This window comes from Xenopus laevis, chromosome 4S, assembly GCF_017654675.1.
Source record: "Xenopus laevis strain J_2021 chromosome 4S, Xenopus_laevis_v10.1, whole genome shotgun sequence".
NCBI classification, from domain to species: Eukaryota; Metazoa; Chordata; class Amphibia; order Anura; family Pipidae; genus Xenopus; species Xenopus laevis.
This window is the reverse complement of record NC_054378.1, coordinates 16,584,784-16,606,888: the sequence shown is the minus strand read 5'-3', so window position 1 is coordinate 16,606,888 and position 22,105 is coordinate 16,584,784. Positions and strand designations below refer to the sequence as shown.

The 22,105-nt window shown below is 44.2% G+C and overlaps 1 protein-coding gene across 2 annotated transcripts; it reads left to right on the top strand.

The window, feature by feature from the left end:
* The first annotated feature begins 5,955 nt into the window (after positions 1-5,955).
* Positions 5,956-22,019, top strand: accs.S (1-aminocyclopropane-1-carboxylate synthase homolog (inactive) S homeolog). Of its 2 annotated transcripts, none has more exons than XM_018260285.2 (15): positions 5,956-6,050; positions 16,460-16,983; positions 17,182-17,241; positions 17,826-17,896; positions 17,979-18,048; positions 18,290-18,356; positions 18,628-18,725; positions 19,108-19,185; positions 19,486-19,586; positions 19,822-19,911; positions 20,061-20,106; positions 20,293-20,434; positions 20,702-20,844; positions 21,123-21,276; positions 21,367-22,019. In XM_018260285.2, exons 2-15 carry the CDS (start codon positions 16,477-16,479, stop codon positions 21,648-21,650), a joined length of 1,911 nt encoding a protein of 636 aa, XP_018115774.1. In that variant the 5' UTR covers positions 5,956-6,050; positions 16,460-16,476; the 3' UTR covers positions 21,651-22,019. The 2 variants fall into 2 exon arrangements, with proteins under 2 accessions (XP_018115774.1, XP_018115773.1); XM_018260284.2 differs by lacking the exon at positions 5,956-6,050 and adding an exon at positions 12,444-14,460.
* The last annotated feature ends 86 nt before the right edge of the window (positions 22,020-22,105 follow it).

Genomic DNA, 22,105 nt, shown 5'->3' with positions numbered 1-22,105 from the left:
GAAAAAGGAAATAATTTTGTAAAATCTGGATTATTTAATTATAATGGAGTCTATGGGAGACAGCTGTTCCGTAATTTGGCGCTTTCTGGATAACGGGTTTCCGGATAACGGATCCCATACCTGTATCAATATATTTGCCTCATTACGGATGCCAGTGGTGAATGATCGAATAAAGACAAACTGAAATATGCGTTCAAACGTGGTAGGACCATCTCTAGTGATGTATCTCCTAGCTTATATCGACCTAAAACTAGACAAATAGAAGGAGTTGAAAAATATTGGTTAGAAAAGAAAGGATCTTACAGATGTGGGAAAAATAGGTGCAAGGTGTGCAAACACATATTGGGTACAGAGGAATACAACAGGAGAAACATTTCCCAGAAATAATTATATTAATTGTGATTCAAGAGGCATCATTTATTTAACCACCTGTAATTGTGGTAAACAATACGTGGGTAGAACATATAGATCCCTCAAAGAAAGAGCTAGGGAGCACCTTACACCCATAGACTTGGTTAAATTAGAGGAAACAAATCCTACTAATAAAATAATCTCAGCCATAGCTAAGCACATTATGCATGAACATGGGGGTGATTTCAGTCAAGTTAAATTTCAAGGCATAGAGAGTATTAAACTAGGACCACGGGGAGGAGATATTAAAAGAATCATAGACCAGTATTTTGGATATTTACTTTGAAAACACGGCACCCACATGTCTTAACAATGATTGGGAAGTAACCTGCTTCTTTTAATATATGTATGTTACATCGTACTTAAACCATGTTTGATTTGTTCTGAAAGTGTTAGATAATTTATTTTAAGAACTGTTGTAACTGATATGACATGTGATATGCAAATTTTAGTTTTGCTAATATTTTAAATGATTGACAATTTCAATGGACACAGGGATGTAAGGCATAGGATATCCTGTGACCTCACCTCTGATGAAGTGCCAGAGAGAGGCATGAAACGCGTCAGGTGACTACACATGTCATTAAGCAGGAAATACATCTGTAACTGATGCCTGTTTGTTATTTTAATAGCACAAAATAAAGTCTATTTATTGATTTTAACTCCCATTGGCGGAATGCTTTTCTCACCCACTAAACCCTGTAAATATGGCAGTGGTGAATGCCCTATAAAGGGGAATGGTTTAATAGGGCCCACCAGGGACACCATGCATGTGACCTGAAGGCTGACAGGTAGGAGAGCATGTGCAGCCCATGTCCGGGGGTAGGGGGCAGGCTGGAAAAAATATCATGCTCTTCATGTTGGGTATTTTAAATTATATATATATATATATATATATATATATATATATATATATATATATATATATATATATGGCATGTTCCTGTGGGGGGGCAGATCATGTGACTGCAGGTAGGCGGGGACAGGGGTCCTGGTAAGGTCATGTGTTTGAATAAATCATCGGTGGCAGGGGTGTAACTACAGAGGAAGTGGACCCTGCAGCTGCAGAGGGGCCCAGGAGGTATAGGGGGCCCCATGAGGCTCTAATTAATGAGCAATTTCAATATACAGTATATTGGTAAAACATGACAATCTCTGGATTTTTGGGGGTTCTAAAATGAATTTGCTGTGGGGCCCAGTATCATCTCGTTATGCCACTGGTGGGTGGGAAGGGAAGAAAAAATATCTTGTTGGGGTAAGTCATGCCCAACCATGCCCAATCCCCAGTGCTCTGGATCTGATGATGAAAATTTGTGCATGTGCACAAATGATGGGGAGGGGGCAATGAAGGGAATCAGGCTTAGGGGTGTCCGCTATGAAAATCCGCCCATGAGTGGCCGTGTCCTAAAGGTTCCGTAAGTAGCGCAGTGAGATATGAGTAGCCAACAGCAGTCCGCTGTTAGGTCCACCATGCTGTGCACATGTGCGTGTTGCACCATACATTCTATACAAGCAGTGTGTTTGGGCATTATAAAGTGCATGTATGAAGTACAAGCCATGTCTTGTGCTCAGCGCAGAGCATTGTGTTTCCTGCAGAGCATATAGCCAGTCAATGAGCGATCTGTTTCCCAGCCCCTGGGACTGGCACTGCTTGGGGATCCGGCAGCAGCACAAGGCTGTTTATTTAGAGAAAATGTTCCTTCTATAAATCCTCTACCCACAAAGGGTACTTTGTGCCCACAGATTATCCATCCCAAATGGGAAGCTCTGCGAAAAGACAAGTGCCTGTGACGTTACCAGCCCAGAGAACAAATCTAATCAGAGCCCACGCGTTTTGCCCACAGTGAGCCTAATTACCCGCCAGTTAGTAGCACCAACATCTCAGGCAATGGCAGTCACAGCCGAGAGCGCAGAGGAGGGAAGGGAGCGAATCTCAGCCAAAAATCACAAGTGACAGGATATGGGTCTCTCATTAAAGGGGAACTATTGTGCTCCTTGTCTTGAATATTTGCATTGGCTTCCATAAGCATTACGGACAGAATTCCGGCACCGAGACCCACAGTGTTGAGAGGCCTTTGAATTGTTCTGCAGCCGGGCAGGTTCTATGAGTCAGTTCTGACTCATTACAGTTTACCTTCAGCAGGACAATTAGTAGCAGCAAGTCTGCCGTGGAGATAGATAAAGGGGAATTTCTGCTGCCATTCAGCTCTTACAGACTTAAGCTGAAGGATGACTGCGTCAATAAGAGCTGACAGTCTACACAGGGTGGCATCCATATCTAATAAAAACAAAAAAATAAATACCCAGCCCCACACATTTTGACATAAGCTCATTCAGTTGGGCTTCTGTTACAAAAAAAAAAGTGATTCGTAAAGATAACTGCAATTTACGGTATAATATGTGCCTTTCTGCACTGCTGGTTCTGACTCTTAAAACAATGTTACAGCTGTTAGCTGTCCTCCAGTCAAGAATTCAATTTACATTAATGTTATGCATGATTCACAGGTCTGCCATCATGTGGAGCCCGAAAGTGTTGAAAAACAGCAAATAAGAAGGCAAATCTTTCCCCTTCATGTACTGTTGGTTCTGACACTTGAAACAATATATCAGATGTCAGCTGTTTTCAAGCCAAGAATTTTACTCCCTATACCAATGTACACATTCATAGTCTAAGGCTATTTGCAATTGGTTTTCATTTTTTGGGGTTTTTGCATTATGTAGCTGCTTTCCAGTGTGGAATTTCAGCAGCTGTCTGGTTGCTAGGGTCCAGTTTACACTAGTAACCAGGCAGCAGTTTCAAGGAGGCACTGGAGGATGAATAGTAGAGGGCCTGAATAGAAAGATAAGTATTAAAACGTAGCATTAACAACATAATTCTAGCTTTATAGAGCAATAGCTTTTTGGCTGCTGGGGTCAGTGACCCCATATAGACAGACAGCTAGAAAAAGGAGAAGAAGAAGTAATTTAAAAAAAAACTAAAACATGATGACCAACTGAAAAGTTGCTAAGAATAGGGTATATTTTAAAGGCGAACAAACCCTTTAATAAATTATTTTCCACAGTATCTTCAATACACACAGTGCCTGGGGGCTCATACTGTAGTAGTACAGAAGGCTTAGCTCTCCGTGTTCTTCTCTCAGAACTATATATATGAGAAGTACAGAGGAATATATAATCAAATTAATTAATCCTTCCCCTGTAATCTCATCATATGTTTCTCTGAACAACCCCTGGAACTATAGCAGGGTGACTGTTACCCCAATGTTTCGATATATCTGTAATCTTCTTATGAGCTAAGGGGGCCCAGGCCGAAGGTCAGTTAGGGGGAGATTTGGGGTGAGTGCTTATTTGTACCCTGGGTACCCCTGGAACTATAGCAGGGTGACTGTTACCCCGATGTTTCTATATATCTGTAACCTTGTTATGAGCTAAGCAGGCCCAGCCTGAAGGTCAGTTAGGGGGAGATTTGGGGTGAGTACTTATTTGTACCCTGGGTACCCCTGGAACTATAGCAGGGTGACTGTTACCCCAATGTTTCTATATATCTGTAACCTTGTTATGAGCTAAGGGGGCCCAGCCTGAAGGCCAGTTAGGGGGAGATTTGGGGTGAGTGCTTATTTGTGTCCTGGGTACCCCTGGAACAATAGCAGGGTTACTGTTACCCCAATGTTTCTATATATCTGTAACCTTGTTATCAAAATCAAGGGAAAGTAACCCTACGAATGGATAAACGAGATTTTCTCATTCAGTCACAAAGACTTGTTGGGAAAATGTGGCTTTTACATGCCCCAGGGAAACAACTCCGTCTGCGCTGATTATTCTGCAGAAATTCATCAGAAAAATGTTTATAAACAATTTTCTATTTCTACAAACAGTTGGGGATTCTAGACCTTAACCCCGTATGCGCCAGTAAATGTGGAATTGACAGGGTACCATTGAGACTGCACTCTTGAGTTAATGCTTTATCAAATAGTTCCCTGGGGTTTAAAGACTCGGGAGGCATACTTAGTATTTTATACAGGCTTATACTCATCTGCAGAGCCCATGGTTGCTAAGCATGCTGGGAGATGGAGTCCAATCCTAGTATTTTACATTATGGGTTTTGTTTCCATTACTGCTGAGCATGCTGGGAATTGTGGTCCAATTAAAGATAATATCCCATTTGCATTTGGAGTTTCGCTTCTTAGGTTTTAACTATATTTTATTCTTGGTTGTTAGTTCTGTGCAAATCCAACAGGAACAAACGTCCCTTTAAAGGGCGTGGTTCACCTTTAAGTTAACTTCTAGTATGTTATAGAATGGCTGATTCTAAGCAACTTTTCAGCTGGTCTTCATTATTTATTTCTATAGGTTTTTTTTGTTTTTTTAATTATTTGCCTTCTTCTTCTGACTCTTTCCAGCTTTCAAATAGGGGTCACTGACCCCATACACAAAAAACAACTGCTCTTTAAGGCTACAACATGTATTGTTATTGCTGCTGTTTATTACTCGTCTTTCTATTCAGGCCTCTCCTATTCATATTCCAGTCTCATATTCAAATCAGTACATGGTTGCTAGGGTAATCTGACCCATAGCAACCAGATGGCTGAAATTGGAGAGCTGCTGAATAAAAAGTAAAAAAAATAATAAAACCAATTGCAAATTGTGCTTAGATGCTGCTGCTGGTTGGCAATAACTAAAGTACATCAGGTGCCCAAGTACAACTTCCAGCACCCATTGATGGCCAAAGGCAAATCTGTTGAGGTTGTTGTGAGATGGGGGGGGGGGGTGATACAAACAATTTACTCTAAGCCCCCCGGGAGCCAATCAGATTCATAGAACAGAGACTCCCTGCAGGGAAATATTTTGATGAAAGCTCGTGCCTTTTCGCCCGGAGAAATTCAAGCGGTTGCCATGGAAATGCATGTTTTTGTTTATGTTTGTTGCTGCTGGTTTAACCCCTTCCATGCATGCTAAAACTTAGTGAGGGAATTCTTACTGTACAGAAAGCAAAATTTGGGAAACATATGTGCCCCTATAATAAGTAGCCCCACTGTTAGTATCTGAATTGTTTTTTATTATTTGTGGATTTTCAGTGATTTAGCTTTTTATTCAGCAGCTTTCCAGTTTGCAGTGTCAGCCATTGTGTTGCTAGGGTCCAAATTACCCTAGCAACCATGCATTGACTTGAATAAGAGACTGGAATATAAATAGGAGAGTAGAAGGATTAGTAATAAAAAGTAGCAATAACAAAAAGTCTGTAGTTATACAGAGCATTTGTTTTTGGAAGGGGTCGGTGACCCCCATTTGAAGCTGGAAAGAGTCAGAAGAAGAAGGCAAATCATTCAAAAACTATAAAATAAATAATGAAAACCAATTGACAAGTTGCTTAGAATTGGCCATTCTGTAACATAATAAACTGGAACCACCCCTTTAATGTTATTTGTAAATGCAAATCTATTCCTAGTAGTTCTGACTACGTGTACCATTCAAACAATGTAGCTGGAGTCACCTCCCCTCCACTTCCAACCTTTTTTTACCCATGTTTGGACCGACTGAATTACTGGAGAATAACCTTCAAGCATGTGCAGCCAGAACCAGCAGTTCAGGGGAATAGACAAAAGAGAAGTGGGAGCTGCCATACCGTTTCCTTATTGAAGGTAAAATTCATTATCTTGCACCAGATCTATGAACCCACAGAAACCAATAAGGGGTATTTACCAGTCATATGTTTCAGTCATTGGATTGGCTGCTGTGGGTTTCCTACACCTTTGGATTGCAGTGGGTGCTGGGAGTTATAGTACAGCAACAGCTGAAAAACTGGTTCTGGGTTAATGAATCCAGCAGGGGGTGGAAAATGAAGGGCCGACGGAAGCCTGGGATCGATTTGGTTCCAGATGTTTGTGGAGGGGGGAGGCAGATTTTGGGAAGAAACGCACGTCCTGTTCTCTCAGTTACTTGGGTCAAAGGGATATTATTCCACTTGGAAGGGACACGGAGCTGCAGTCCAAAAGGAGACTGGAAAATGCAGCCATTGCTGGGAAATGAGCTCTAATCTCAGACAGCATTGCAACACAGTAGGACAAATGATGACAATAATCACTCACTGCCAATTCACTGAGGTGCCAACTGCCCGTTATCCGGATGCTGAGGGGCATGTACAGTAAAAGGGCAGGGCGGTAGAGCAAGGAGAGGTGGCTGATAAGTTACAGATGTAGTCAGGTCCGGACTGAGAATTAAAATAGGCCCTGGAATTTCAGGTACACAGAGGCCCATCAGCCCAAATAGAGGCCCAAACAGCTCCCACAGCCCACTAAATAGTGACTTTCTATAGGACATTATAGCAGCCCCTCTGGCATTTGCCAGAACCCACAGATTGCCAGTCCGGGCCTGGATGTAGTCCAGGGAATTTCAGACAAGCAATGAGATTATAACACAACAGGAGGCCTATGGGAACCTCATGGCAAGCCTGACAGTGTTCCAATGGCTAAAAACATTGCCTCCAGTACTGACCCACTACGATTCCCTTCCTCCATGTTACCTATAAGCGGTATCATGTCCACAGACTCCCCCTACAGGTCAGCGCGCAGCAAGGCAAGCTGGGAGTTGCCATACACGTTAGCTTCCATGGTTTCAGGTATCAGAACCAGCAGTCCAAAGACTACTTTCAACAGCCGTTTCATTTGCAAATAGCTTTGAAATAATTTATCAGAGTGATAAAAAGAGCAATTGACAGAGGGCCATGCAAGAGGTTATGCAGCAGCTGATGAGATGAGACCTTTTCTTCCTCCAGCACCAACTACAGCAGCAGGAGAAGGGTTTCCTAACGAGAGTTACTAATGAGTAATCAGAAGCAGAGCAGCTTGTTTACCCCCCTCCCCAGTGGCAGGTTTGGCTGTGCCCCCCAAGCTGAGGGTGTAGGGGGGGTGGGTGATCAGATTACGCAGAGTTAAGGGGTTAAGCGGAGGGAATGGGGCGAGAGGCACACTAAGTGCTTGCAGGGATGTGTAAACAAGCTCTTGGCAGTCCCAACATTTCTCTTGTCTCTCCCCTTGGCTGCTCCACTCGCGCAGAAATCCATCTTGTAAAACCCAACAGTCAGGCCTTCTGTATGCCAAGGGGGCTTCATACAGGGGCCCAACCCCAAACCCTTCCTATCTGCCCACCCCAACCTACTGCAGGGGTTTCAGCTGATAAAATATCTCCTATTCATTACACATAATATTATGTCTTTATTAAAAGCCTGTTTGAGGCCAGGACCCACAGGTTAAAGGGGTTGTTCACCTTTAAATTAACTCTTAGTATGATGTAGGATTTGATGTATAATTGTTTTTCATTTTTTATTATTTGTGGCTTTTGAATTATTTAGCTTTTTATACTAGTTTGCAATTTCAGCCATCTGGTTGCTAGGGTCCAAACTACCCTAGCAACCATGCTCTGATTTGAATACGAGACTGGACTATGAATAGTAGAGGGACTGAATAGAAAGATGAGGAATAAAAAAAGTAGCAATAACAATACATGTGTAGCCTTACAGAGCATTTGTTTTTATATGGGGTCAGTGACCCCCCATTTGAAAGCTGTAAAGAGTCAGAAGGAAAAGGCAAATAATTAAAAAAAAAAAACTATACAAAATAAATAATTAAAATTGCTTAGAATTGGACATTCTAAAACATATTAAAAGTTAACTTGAAGGTGAACACCTCTTTAAATGTCCTCTCCAGGGGGTGATGTAAACCCTCTGAGCTGTCCATGAAAAAAAATTTCTAAGCCCCAACCCTCTGATTGTGACCTGTAATTCAGCCCCAGTACCTGGGCCTTTCGGTAAAGTTCTAGGCCACGCCCTATCCCATCAAACCACACCTATTTTGGTAAACCACACGCATTCTCACCCTTTTTACAGAACTGTCTTTAGGGATCTACCTGTTCATGACCCAACCTGGATCTTTATATTGGAAACAGGTAGAGCCTGACTGCCTGGGTGCCCTTATTTATCAGTCCCGTTACGTCTCCCCCAGTGGTGCTGAGAGGAATTGCACCATGTATCACACATACCCCAGACACTGTGAGAACCAGTAATAAAAACTGTCCCACAGATGCCACAAGTAGACTGATGTCAAGTCTGCTATTAATATCACTCAACCGGAGTGGACGGGATTCCTGCAGCCCTCCCTGTTCTTTAGCCTAAGATTTGTGTCCAATATGCTTAAAGAGACATTGTGGGGGTCTGATCTGAGCTCGAGTGCAGGGTTGGACTGAGGGGGTCCAGGCGCCCACTCTCAGGGTCGGATTGGGAGGCCCAGGCCCACTGAGGCTGCCGTCTCAAGGCCCCCACTGTGCTGCCCCATTTTTGCCACGACCGGCCCAAAGAAATAGAGCAGGGAACGGTTCTAGGACGGCAGGGCCCACAAGAGCCAGGGGCCCATCAGGTTTTTTCCTGGTGTCCAAATGGCCCAGTACGACCCTGCCCACCCATAAGTGCCCAGTTCTTCTACCTTCATTGCAAACTCCCCCTCTGAAAGCCTTTGCACCCAACCACCCAATGGACCTAAATGCAGTGCCATCCACCCAACATCTCTAACCATCCACCCAATGCACCTCCAACCTGTACCTTCCTGGCAGGGAGCGAACCCGGGTCAATGGTGCTCATGAGAGCTGGAGCCCACTGTGTTTTCTCCTGATTCTACCAGCCCTCTCCGATCCTGCCTGAGTGCCTACATGCCACTACCTGACCCACATGAATACAGAGCTGACAGATGCAGGCTGCACAGTATTCATGAGGCAAGTCAGAAAAGTGCAGGAAACAGGTTGCTTTGCGCCAGTATTTTGCACTTTGCACCCTGACCTGCACTTTGTACCAGTATCTATAAGGTGCAATCAGGGCCGGAACTAGGGGTAGGCAGAGTAGGCACATGTCTAGGGCCGCTTATATTCTTTGTGTAAATGTGTTTCTGCGCATGCGCATTGGAATGTAGCTTTGCGCATGCGCGCTGGAACAGAGCTTTGCGCACTTGCAGTTTGCACTCAGCCAGCGCCGTGGCCGGCCAGGTTGCCTAGGGCGCCTAGCCTGGTTGACCCGGCTCTGGGTGCAATACCTGGAGACAGTTTTGGACTGGCCCACAGGGATACCAGGAAAACTCCCGGTGGGCCCAGGTGTCAGTGACCCTCCTGCTTCAAAACTATTTCATGACCATTCCTATTTCTATGAGAACAAAGAGACTAAATAGACTGAATAATAGATTATAGAATGTAAAGAAAAGAGACTAGCAGAATAGAGGTTACGTGAGGAGAGGAATTATAATAGTACTGAGAGTGGGCCCTTGATCTAAGGTCTTTTGGTGGACCCCGGTCTAATATTTTTGGTGGGCCCCTGGTGTCCCAGTCCGACACGACCTGGAGACGGGATGCTCAGGGTGCACAGATAAATGTCCTTTCTACCCAATTAAGGAGAACAAATAAACCTGCAATAGAAATAATTTTGGCTGCGCTTTGCTGGGTTTCTTGGCCGGTTAAAGATTAAAATCTGTGCTAGTGATGTGCGTAACAACAGATTTATTGTTCTGAATCCCAAGAAGAGACAGTCCCGGAGCCTTGGCCCATAAGCAATAATCTGCCGCCTCTGATAGAAAACAGCAACCCTGGTCTCTGCGCTGTCTCCCCCTGCCTTGGGTTGTTGCCCAGAGCAAAACAACCTTTGTGGCACCCCAATACTTATTGTAGGCTAATCCAACTGACACTACACTACCCGGGGGGGGTGTCATCTAAGCTTTTTTTTTTCAATCAAAAGGGCAGGGTTTGGGCAGATCATGGTGGCGTTGCTTGAATTAGGGGCAGGACAATTTGGAATATAGTAGGACCCAATATTACAATCAGTACTGCCCTACAACAGCGATTGAGAAGGGCTAAGATTTGCTCCCTTGCAGTTTCATCCTTAACAAGGCTAAGATAGGGGTCACGATTCCTGTCTATAAACCCGAGTGGACTGACAGAACCCAGACTGTGCATTTAATGCACAACTGCCCCCTCTGCAGGAATAATGTAGGAAGTGTAAGTCAATTTATGAAATACTATATATTATTTTAACAAAATAATAACATTCACACCGGACAAACGGACATTTTTTGGAACATCAGAATAAAATGTTGGTGTCAAAACCGGGAGAACGTGATGTAAAACCAGGGAAAAGCACCCACTGCAATGCACTATAATTGGCGGGACCACAAAAAGGTGTTAAATGGGGAGGAAAAACTTAAAACCAGGGCATGTAATATTGAGGTTTCCCTGTAGTGTGTTACACAAAGATGTGCACATGTGTAGCACACAGAAATGTATATTGTGTTACACAAACATGGCTGTGTGTTTTGTTACTGCTCAGAGGGACATATATAATGTAATAAACACCATATGCATTTGTCACATTATTATAATGTCTACTCAAACACCCTACTCCTCCATTATAATTTGTACTCACTCCTTCCACCCCAGCCTACATTCTCATGATCATATCTACTCATTCCTCCCCAGTATACCCTACTACCTCATTATAATATCTATACTCACCTCTTCCGCAGCATCATACCCCCATTATCATCTCTACTCAACCCCACTCAAAAATCCTGCTCCCTTATAATAATCTCTAATCACTGCTCCCCCCAATGTTGCTCTCTCCATCATTATTCTAAATGTGCAGCTGGACTATTGATAGGAGAAAGCTGTCACATATAGAATGCATTCAGTTGCAATGCCTCGCTCTTTCTTTTAAAGGGGCTTTTCACCTTTGAGCTAACTTTTAGTATAATGTGGAGAGTGATATTCAGCGACAATTTGTAATTGGTTTTCACTTTTCATTACTTGGGGTTTTTTGAGTTATTTAGCTTTTTATTCAGCAGCTTCCCCCTGACAATTTCAGCTATCTGGTTGCTAGGTTCCTAATGATCCTAGCAACTGTGCACAGATTTGAATAAGAGACTGGAATATGAATAGGAGAGGGACAGAATCGAAAGATGAGTAATAAAAACAGTACATTTGTAGCCTTACAAAGCATTTGTTTTTAGATGGGGTCAGTGACCCCCATTTGAAAGCTGGAAAGAGTCAGAAGAAGGCGGCAAATAATTATAAAACAATACAAAAAAATAAAGTTAACCTAAAGGTGAACCACCTCTTTAATATTATTAATGCAAAGAGGAACAGCTTTGGCTTTAGAGCCCCATGCCTGGACTTAGATTCAATTTATATTTAGTACACCATGGTTATGGGGGCATTCGTTTCTATCTATTATCTCTCTCACTATCTATCTATCTATCTATCTATCTATCTATCTATCTATCTATCTATCTGTCTGTCTGTCTGTCTGTCTGTCTGTCTGTCTATCTGTCTATCTGTCTATCATCTCTCTCTCTCTCTCTCTATCATCTATGTATCTATCATCTCTCTCTCTCTCTCTCTTTCTCTCTCTCTCTCATCTATCTATCTATCTATCTGTCTGTCTGTCTGTCTGTCTGTCTGTCTGTCTGTCTGTCTATCATCTCTCTCTCTCTCTCTCTCTCTCTCTCTCTCTATCTATCTCTATCTAACTATCTGTAACTGAGGGTGCTTACCTGGGCTGGAAGCTTTAGGGATGGCCCTTAAAAATGCAGGTCAAGGGAAACTGACAGTTTACAGAGATTCATTTGGCATTTGCCAGAAAATGTAGATATAGCGCAATGCCCAGCGACAGACAGACACATTGAGAGGCTGTAAAGCTGAGGATTCTGGGAGCTGTAGTGTTGCAACTAGAGTGCCTACTGCCCCCTGCAGGTGGGGTTATTAAAGAGAAAAGCCAGACTGACTAGTAGACAGCAGACAATCCAGCAGGGATAGTACATCAATAGAGCTTGTCTCCCTGCTGACACTTTGGTTCTTCCCTACTGACACTTTGGATCTTCCCTACTGACACAGTTCTATCCGCTGATGCGTCATCGCTCTTCTCTCCCTGCAACTCCCGCCTCTCACCAGCAGGTGTCTCCCGCGGCCAAACACGGGGGGAGGGGGCTCTATCCCTCTATTCAATGACTGACACGGTCCAAAGTTATCCCGGAATACAGACAGCACGCATGTGCACGGACCCGGATGTGAAACTTGCTGCGCCCGACCTCGCTCATTCTGGACCGAGCCGATCCAGGCCGAGCCGTGCTGGGTACAAACGGGCCAGAACTGGAGCCAGACCGGAAGCCGGCGGGTGGAGGGAGGCTGAGAAATCCCCCCGGATCTTCTAAACCGACCCCAATTCCAGATCAGAACTGGAGCCGCAAGGGAAGAGAAATTCACTTTCTACGTTCAGATGATCTAGAACCGCCTCCAAGAACTCAGCAGAATGCTAGAACCCGCCTGACAGCTGCAACTATATGGGACCTATTTCCCCCAGCAGGTTCTCTGCATAGGTTATGGTGGATAAAGAAGATACAAGTAAGTTTCTACCACCAGTATCCCAGCTTTTGAGACATTAAAAAAGAGGAAAGACAAACATTTATAAACTTGCCAGCAACTTGAAAAGCCTTCCTGAGATGAAGCTTGAGAACACTTCTTGACATTAGGCTTGAGGAACCTTCTTAACATTAGGCTTGAAGAACCTTCTTGACATTAGGCTTGAAGAACCTTCTTGATATTAGGCTTGAGGAACCTTCTTAACATTAGGCTTGAAGAACCTTCTTGACAGGCTTGAGGAACCTTCCTGATATTAGGCTTGAAGAACCTTCTTGACAATAGGTTTGAGGAACCTTCTTGGCATTAGGCTTGAGGAACCTTCTTGACATTAGGCTTGAGGAGCCTTCTTGACATTAAGCTTGAGGAACCTTCTTGACATTAGACTTGAAGAACCTTCTTGACATTAGGCTTGAGGAACCTTCTTGAAATTAGGCTTGAAGAACCCTCTTGAAATTAGGCTTGAAGAACCCTCTTGACATTAGTCTTGCAGAACCTTCTAGACAGTAGGCTTGAGGAACCATCTTATCATTAGGCTTGAGGAACCTTCTTGAGATAACATTTGAGGAACCTTCCTGAGATTAAATCTTAGGAACCTTCCTGAGATTAAATTTTAGGAACCTTCCTGAGATAACATTTTAGGAACCTTCTTGAGATAACATGTGAGGAACCTTCCTGAGATGAAATTTTAGAAACTCTCCTGAGATAAAAAATTTATGAACCTTCTTGAGATAAAATTTGAGCAACCTTCCCAAGGTCAAACATGAGGAACCTTCCTGAAATGAAATTTTAATAAACGTATTAGGACTTAACACAAGGAAACCTTTTGGGATGAAACTTGAGGAACCTTCTTCAGATGATCAGCAATGGGACTGTTATTCTCCTGTTCTAAGACAGAATCCACCACTCTTTTGTATTTGGTGGGTATTATTTTGACAGCCTTAAAAATAATTTTTATTGAATAGAATTCCTCACATCCAGTTATGGATATCCGGGGTAAAAAGTATGAGCGGGGTAGTAACTGGTCAGACCCTGAGGTGGTGGAGCTTCTCCAGCTTTGGGGCAATGAGTCTGTTCAGATGGAGCTGGAGAGCTGCCTTAGGAACCAGCATGTCTTTAACCGCATTGCTGACGTGCTGCGGGAGAAAGGGATACACCGCACTGGAGACCAGTGCCGGGAGAAGATTAAGAAGATGAAGTTGGAATATCGGAGGCTAAAGGATAACAACAAGACCCTACGCAGTGGGAGAGCTTGGAAGTTCTACGAAGTTATGGACAGGGTGCTAACACATCGCCGGACCCTCTCATATGGATCCTTGGGAACAGGAGTTTTGTCTCAGCCTCTGCTACAGGGAACCATGTCTGAAGGGTTCCACCACCCCTTCGCTCAGTATGGACACACACAGCACCCAGAACTTATGGAGGTCAAGTGTGAGGAAGTCCAGTCAGATGTGCAGTGTTTGACCCCAGAGCCTCCCCCTTCCATGACTTACATACAAGACTCAGGGGGGGAGCAAGAGGAGGAAGACAGGGTTATGTTGGACAGAGGGCCCCCTGATTCTCCTATATCAAGGGTGGAAATTCCAGCTGAAGTGAGCGTATCCCCCTCAGGTAAGGAGAGAGTAATGTTCAGTATGGCTCTGATGGAGGTAACCATATATAGTGGCATATTTTCCAACGTGATAATTAAAATTGTCATTTGAAGTCAATAGCAGAATGTGGGGCACCTGGGGAAAAACATTTCTTTCGGGGGCTCCTTTAGTTTCATAAAATAGGTATTTTGTCTGTAGCCCCTCAGCACTTGGTGAACATCAACAAGTAAAGGGCTTCAGGTTGGTTATTACTAATATAAAGATTACTGTTACTATATTTCCTTGTTACACCTCATATCCAAGTCTCTTCTCAAAGCCTCTTATGCAACCTCTACAATATCACTCTAGGCACCATCTCTCCCTAATATACCTACTATCCCACAGTCACACTCCTTTCCCAGAGACTATTATCCCACTGTTACTATAAGCACCATCTCTCCCTACTATTCCTGCTATCCTACAGCCCCACTCCCTTCCCAGAGACTATTATCCCACTGTTACTATAGGCACCATCTTTCCCTACTATATCTGCTATCCCACAGTCGCACTGCCTCCCCAGAGACTATTATCCACTGTTACTATAGGCACCATCTCTCCCTACTATACCTGCTATCCCACAGTCACACTCCCTTCCCAGAGACTATTATCCCACTGTTACTATAGGCACCATCTCTCCCTACTATACCTGCTACCCCACAGTCACACTCCCTTCCCAGAGACTATTATCCCACTGTTACTATAGGCACAATCTCTCCCTACTATACCTGCTATCCCACAGCCACACTCCCTTCCCAGAGACTATTATCCACTGTTACTATAGGCAGCAAAAGAAAACCTCACTATTACAGACTTTTAATATAAATGATAACTCTGTTTGACACTATTAAGCTCATAACCCCTTGTGTTTATTGGCTGCTATATTGGGACTATGGGGGTCCTGTACCCCCACCCCCGCTTGCACTACTCTGTTTACATGGAGGACATTGGTTGCTCTGTTTTACTCCTACGTAAGAAGTAAATAATATCTAGGAAACATTCCTGAAAGGGAGAGTAAATATTCCTTTGGGCCCCCTGGGAATCACAGAGGACGTCCTCTTTCTGCTGGAACGTTTTTCAGTTAGGGCCCCCAGCCCTTGCTGAGCGTTTAATTCTTCTGCCCTGCGCTTCCATCACTGAATGGGAATCTTTCTCACGTGGGGTTATCTGTAAGTATAATCTATATTCCTGTATCTATAGAACTTCCTTTGGTAAATGTCTCCTTGCCAAACATCTAACTCAGGCGCCTGTTTCCTTAAGCTGTAATAAAGCTACAATACCATGAAGCAGGACAGGAGTGCTGTAAAAATTTTCACGGCTACTTATATATATGTGTGTGTCTGGCCTGGGCCGACTGCGTTTGGCTCTAGAATATGGCATTTTACCCCCATTCCATGCCGCCAGCTCACACTGACTGCCTCTTTGTGGATTGTGCTTTACAGTGGAATTACAGAGCGGCCCATTCAGTAAATGCCAAGAATCTAAAGATTCATATTATTTATTCAGTCCTATTTGCAAGGAGAGAAAGAATGTGCACATCCGTGACTCTTGCTTTTGAGGATTATTCTGTGCTAGTACAACTGGCCCAAATCACTGCAACCACAAATAAATAAATAAATGCATCTTTAGAACAATCATATGGAAGTGCAATCAATGTTCTCTTTGCTTTCAGCAGTCCTGCCCTGCTTTATGGCTGAGATTCTAGCTATCTGTATAACAGAGCATTCTTTCCCAGTGGCTGCACAGATCCTGTCTGATCCCCATTGTAAGCAGCAGTCCTACCCTGCTTTATGGCTGAGATTCTAGCTACATAGATCCTGTCTGATACCCACTGTGATAGATAGATAGATAGATAGATAGATAGATAGATAGATAGATAGATAGACGTGTAATTGGTTTGATTCTGCAAAATAAACTGAAATAATTTTTGTTATCTGAGACTCCTTAATTAATATCAGTTATAATCTCCTCTTCCCCCTTAGGTTTCAGTGAGTCCAACATGGCTGGGTCGGCGGGTCAGCAGAGGTTCTGGAGGAAGAGGAAAGTACAGGAGTCACTGGATGAACTTGTTGCACAGATGCTGGCGGCTCAGCGGGCATCGGAGGATCGGTTTCTGCAGCTGGAGGAGCGCCGGATGGAGCAGGAGCAGGAAGCAGAGGAGCGCCGGTTGCGTCTGGAGGAGCGGAGGCTGCAGTTGGACCGACAGCACGAGCTGCGAATGTTTAGCCTTTTCTCTCAGATGTTGGGAATGTTACGCCCACAGGGCGGCGACAGCAGTCAGCACCCAAGTACAGAATCTGTTTACTCCCATGAGGCGGAGCCTATGAGCAGGTCGGGAACAGGGAATGTCCAGGAGTCAGAACTCGCCGAGGTGTACAACTGCAACCAGTTCAGCAGCCCCTATCTGTCAACTCGTGGAAATATCCTCAGCAGCTTCCGCGGCTCATCCGAAGAGGGTTACAGAGCCTACCATGAGGATAAGTACGACGAGGACAAGAACCCCAACGTAAGTCACTCTGTTAGTAAAGAAATAAGAGGAACAGTCGGGGTGTAACCCCTTATAACATACATTATGATCCCAATGCACTATATTCTCATTGCACGAATGCTGATTGGTTGATGATTTGCCTGGTGTTTCCAGAGAGATCCATAAACAAGAGTTTTCAATGGATTTTCCATCTTTCTGTTCCTCTTTCACTTGCAGGGAATTATCAACTTCGGCACCAGTGAGAATAAACTCTGCTTTGACCTGATGTCCAAACGGGTAGGCAACGGCCATATTGTCTGTCCGGTCCGTCTAATAGACGGGATATTTATAGTCAGTTGTGAAGCTAAGCTTTGTTATTTAAGGGCAATTTCCTATGCAACTATTGGCCTTTAATATACGTTTTGCAAAGTGATGCATTCTGTCTCCTGCATCATGGAGGAAGAATCTCCCATTTCTGTATTTGTGTAGACTCTCAGCCATAAAGCAGGGCAGGACTGGTGCTTCCAATGGGGATCAGATAGGATCTGTGCAGCCACTTGGAAAGAATTCTCTGTTCTATAGATAGCTAGAATCTCAGCTGCCATAAAGCAGGGCAGGGCTGTTGCTTCCAGTAGGGATCAGATAGTATCTGTGCAGCCACTGGGACAGAATGCTCTTTTATACAGATAACTAGAATCTCAGCCATAAAGCAGGGCAGGACTGTTGCTTCCAAAAGGAATCAGATAGGATCTGTGCAGCCACTTGGAAAGAATTTTCTGTTATACATACAGCTAGAATCTCAGCTGCCATAAAGCAGGGCAGGACTGCTGCTTCCAATGAGGACAGCCATATGAATCCTATTCTCTGTTGTATCTTTGCAGCTGACGCAGAGTGACATGAACGTTATGGAGCCCCCGCTACTGCAATACCCTGACTGGAAGGGCCACACTTTGTGAGTAACTTTTTATTTCTTCCCAGTAATATTTCCAATATTTCCAGTATTTTCCTATTTGTTAACACTTGCTGTTCGTTAGTTTAAGGGAGGAGGTCGCTCGTTTCCTAACCTATTACTGCAAGGCCCCGTCCCCTCTCAGCACAGAGAACGTGAGTATCGATACTGGCGACTGTGTATTGTTCTTGGGCGAAGCGAAAGGCTAACCGTCAACACGAGAGAACTTGCCCCGGCCCCTGTGCTGCCTGTGCTCTCAGTCGCAAGATTTGGTGCTTTCCCCGTTACTGCGGGAGGACAAGCTTCCTAATGACTTGCAAAGCTGCAACTTGATGGAGATGTGTCCTTTTTTCAACCTCATCTGCTATGTAATCATATATGCTTTTTCCATGGTAGGTGGTAATATTAAATGGCTGTGGCTCGCTCTTCTCCTCTCTGGCTGCGGTGCTGTGTGATCCGGGAGGTAAGTCATGCAGCGGTTCTGTCTCTGATGTCATAGGGTCATTTGGACCCTAGCAACCAAACTGCAAACTGGAGAGCTGCTGAATAAAAAGCACTCAAAAGCCACAAATAATAAAAAATGAAAACCAATTGCAAATAGTCTCAGAATATCCCTTTCTGCATCACATTAAAGGTGAACAACCTCTAAGTATGGTGTTTGGACTTTACAACTGAGTGCCAGTCTACTTGCCGTGCTAATTGTAATGGCTTGTTTCTCTTCTAATTTTTTCCAGACTCAATTTTGATTGCAACTCCGTTCTATGGAGGGATCACCCAGAGCATATTTCTGTACAGCGGCATTAAGCTGGTTTATGTGCACTTGGAGAGTAAGGTGAGGAGCCCCTTCTCTGTGTTCATTGAGTCCGGCATCCATATAGGGCAGCCGTTAAAGGAAAACCTCTTACTCCTCCATAAGGCACAGTGTTTTAGTAGCCTTTAAGATTCCATGAGTCTTCCAGTCCCTCCCACTGCCTGAGTCACAGACTCTGTGCCCCCTCCCCCCTGTCTAGTCCAACCCACCCCTTGATCAATACCAAGATATTTAAGATAAAATTCTCTGCTTCAGCCAATAATTGCAGAGAATAAAGGGTACACCAGGCTGAGCCCTGTGTAATGTTACTGGTCTAGTACTAAGCTGAGCTGCAGTGGGTACCAGATTTTTTACGGGGGGGAGGGGTAACGCTCTTGACTGAGGGAATTCTTTGTTCTGCCAGGTGGCGTCTCCGGCAACCCGTCCTTTCCAGCTAACAGTGCAGAAACTGGAGACCACCCTGCAATCCGCAAGAGAGGAGGTTAGACTCACATAAAGACTTGAGTGTTGACTTCAACGTTAGCCCATTGTGTTGTCATCCTGTATCAGAGGCACCCAGCACTGCTGCCAGAAGGCACTCCCACATTTGTGTTTCTTATTTTCGTGGTTCTGATGTACAACGGAAAGCATACAGCACCTTTGCGTTATATGTAATATACACAGAGGTTTACCTTTAGGCTTTATGAATCCAATGCCAGTACAACACCGGAGACAGTGCTATGGAGGCATGCATCATCTTGGGATTCCATTTGACTCTAGCTCATTATTGTATTTGTTACAGGGCAGCAGTGTAAAGGCTCTCATCCTGATAAACCCCCACAATCCTCTGGGCGACGTGTACTCCGCGGCGGAAATGCTGGAGTTCTTGGAGTTTGCCAAAAGGTACCTTTGAACACATTCGTTATTTTTTATTTTTTTTGCTATTGGGTGTTAGAACTCTGTGGACATCAGCAGCAGCACTAAACTCTAACCCCCACAGGTATCAGAATGATTTGTAATGCATCATTTATTAAAACTGTTAAACACCAGTCGTCAGAATCGCTAGTAAAGATTTACAGTAAATGGATTTAGTAGCTACATCTCTCTGTGTGTAGTAATGATTCTTCTCTTGCTCCAGGCACTCTCTGCACGTCATAGTGGATGAGATCTATATGCTTTCAGTTTTTGACGAAGCCACATCATTCCACAGTGTCCTGAGTTTGGACAAGTAAGAGCCCATTTCAACCCCCTTCTGACCCACCGGGATTCACCTTGGGGTGGTTTTTGCTTTCATGACTTCCTGCTTTTGGTTATAAGCCCCTATACAAGATACAAAGGCCATGTACCTCTGCTAACTCTGTCTCTGTTACCTTTTAGGCTCCCAGATCCTCAGAGGACACATGTAATGTGGGGGATCAGCAAGGTGAGCCTGTACAACAAGAACAATGTATAAAGCTAATTTTCAGCAAGGGGAAACATCAAGCATTGAGGACTCATATGAGCCCAGTGTCTTAGCCAAGTCTGGCCCAAACACTGGTTCTGAGCAGGGCTGTGAAATGTTTCTGGATAAGACATGTAGGTATCGTGTATGTTGTCTCTTTTCTGCTAGGACTTTGCCGTCTCTGGAATTCGCTTTGGAATGCTCTACTCTCAGAATCAGGACGTCTGCAATGGGGTGGCCTCACTCTGCTACTTCCATGGAGTGTGTGGACCCATCCAGTTTAAGATGGCTCAGCTGCTCCGGGATCGAGGTGAGATGACATTCCGTCAAAACAAGTTGATCTCCTACAGGGGCATTTGTAGTGTCACAGGACTGCTGTACTTGTGGGATTGTACAGGAGTGCCATGACACCTTATTTTCTGTGTTACTCTCTAAGCTTTGTTTGTGTCATATAGTCAATATTTTCAGGTCTATTGGACAAATGAAACGTAAAATTATGAATAATAAAGGCCCTTCATGTGGCAATTGTATTGGTCGTTTTTAACACTATGTATCCCCTGTTCTTTTGCCTTGCCAGACTGGATTAATCAGGTTTACCTAAGGGTGAATCACACGCGCCTGCAGGCTGCCCAGTCCTATGTAGCCGAGGAGCTCCGCTCCATGGGCGTCCCCTTCCTTAACCGCAGAGCCGGGTTTTTCATTTGGATTGATTTCCGCAAGGTGAGTTGCTGATGGAAAACCATGATATATTGTGCGCATGTGTGTAGTGTGGGGGGTCTTTATGATTATGATCAGCCATACTTTCCAAGGGAAACATGGCATGAATGCATAGATAATGATTTTGTATTTTTCAAAGCCAAGGACGGACAATTTTTGGCACTAGAGACCTGTGCTCTAGAAATCTGTAGTCCATGTCAAGTGCTGGAGGACATATTTGGTTCTAAACAGCCTTGTTTAGCCAACTTTGTTACAATGTAACCCCCCTGTATTTTTTACAGTACCTGCGGGCACCCACCTTTGAGGAAGAGGTGATTTTATGGAGAAGCTTTTTGGATAATAAAGTGCTACTGTCTTGTGGCAAGGCGTTTGAATGTAGCGAGCCGGGCTGGTTCAGAGTCATATTCTCCGACAAGACCCATCGCCTGCAGCTAGGTAAGTGCCATCAGAATAAGCTACCACCCCAACAAAAAGTAAATGGGACATGCAGAATGAGCATAAATAACACAAATCCCATTTGTGCAGGAATGCAGCGGATCTGCAAGGTTCTAGAGGCAAGAGAGCGGGATCTGCAGTTGGAGACCCATACCCAAGGGGACGAGGAAGGCAAAGCTGACAGTACTGATGAAGTCATTTACATATCTAGTCACCATGAAATCTCCTCAAGCTCCGGCCTAGGAGACCTGATCAGCCAACTTCAGAGTCAGCTGCGCTCATCCGATTGGCTCCAAAGGAACACGGTCGAGAGCTTCGCTCAGCAAAATCCAGAGGTCTACCAGGTCTACAGCAAGTTCATGGGCAAGCAGTGAGCAGAGGCTGAATGTGACATCCTTGGGGGCCTCTGGAGGGACAATTCTCTAAGAAAAAAAAAAGTGGAACTGGAAATTGAAGGAGGGACTTAGTTCAATGGCAGCTCTCCTGTTTACACTTAAGAGACCAACTTAATGATTTTGGCTGTTGAGATATAAAGTCACTTGTTCGGCAGACTAGGAGGAACATCCAGATGAACTCGATCCTGTGTGGTGGGGTGGGATGGTAATGTGTCTTCCTAAAGAACAAGCTCCAGATTTACTGCTCTGCGCTATTTCAATCAGTTTATAGAACAATTAGTGCCCCCCCAACTGAGTAAAGAAATGTACATTTAGGAAGGTATTACTGCTTTTTACAAATTTTAGCTTCAATGATGAAAAGGCATGAAACAATGGAATACGCCATCCAAGGAGCTTAGCTCCACCCAGGGGGCAGTGTTGGAGAGTTAGCCCCG

Excerpts from the sequence above, each read along its gene's own strand:
- accs.S (XM_018260284.2), top strand. The coding sequence starts at position 13,833 with ATGGATATCCGGGGTAAAAAGTATGAGCGGGGTAGTAACTGGTCAGAC. Across the intron at positions 17,242-17,825 it reads TTGACCTGATGTCCAAACGG|CTGACGCAGAGTGACATGAA; the intron begins GTAGGCAACGGC and ends GTATCTTTGCAG. Across the intron at positions 21,277-21,366 it reads GACCCATCGCCTGCAGCTAG|GAATGCAGCGGATCTGCAAG; the intron begins GTAAGTGCCATC and ends CCATTTGTGCAG.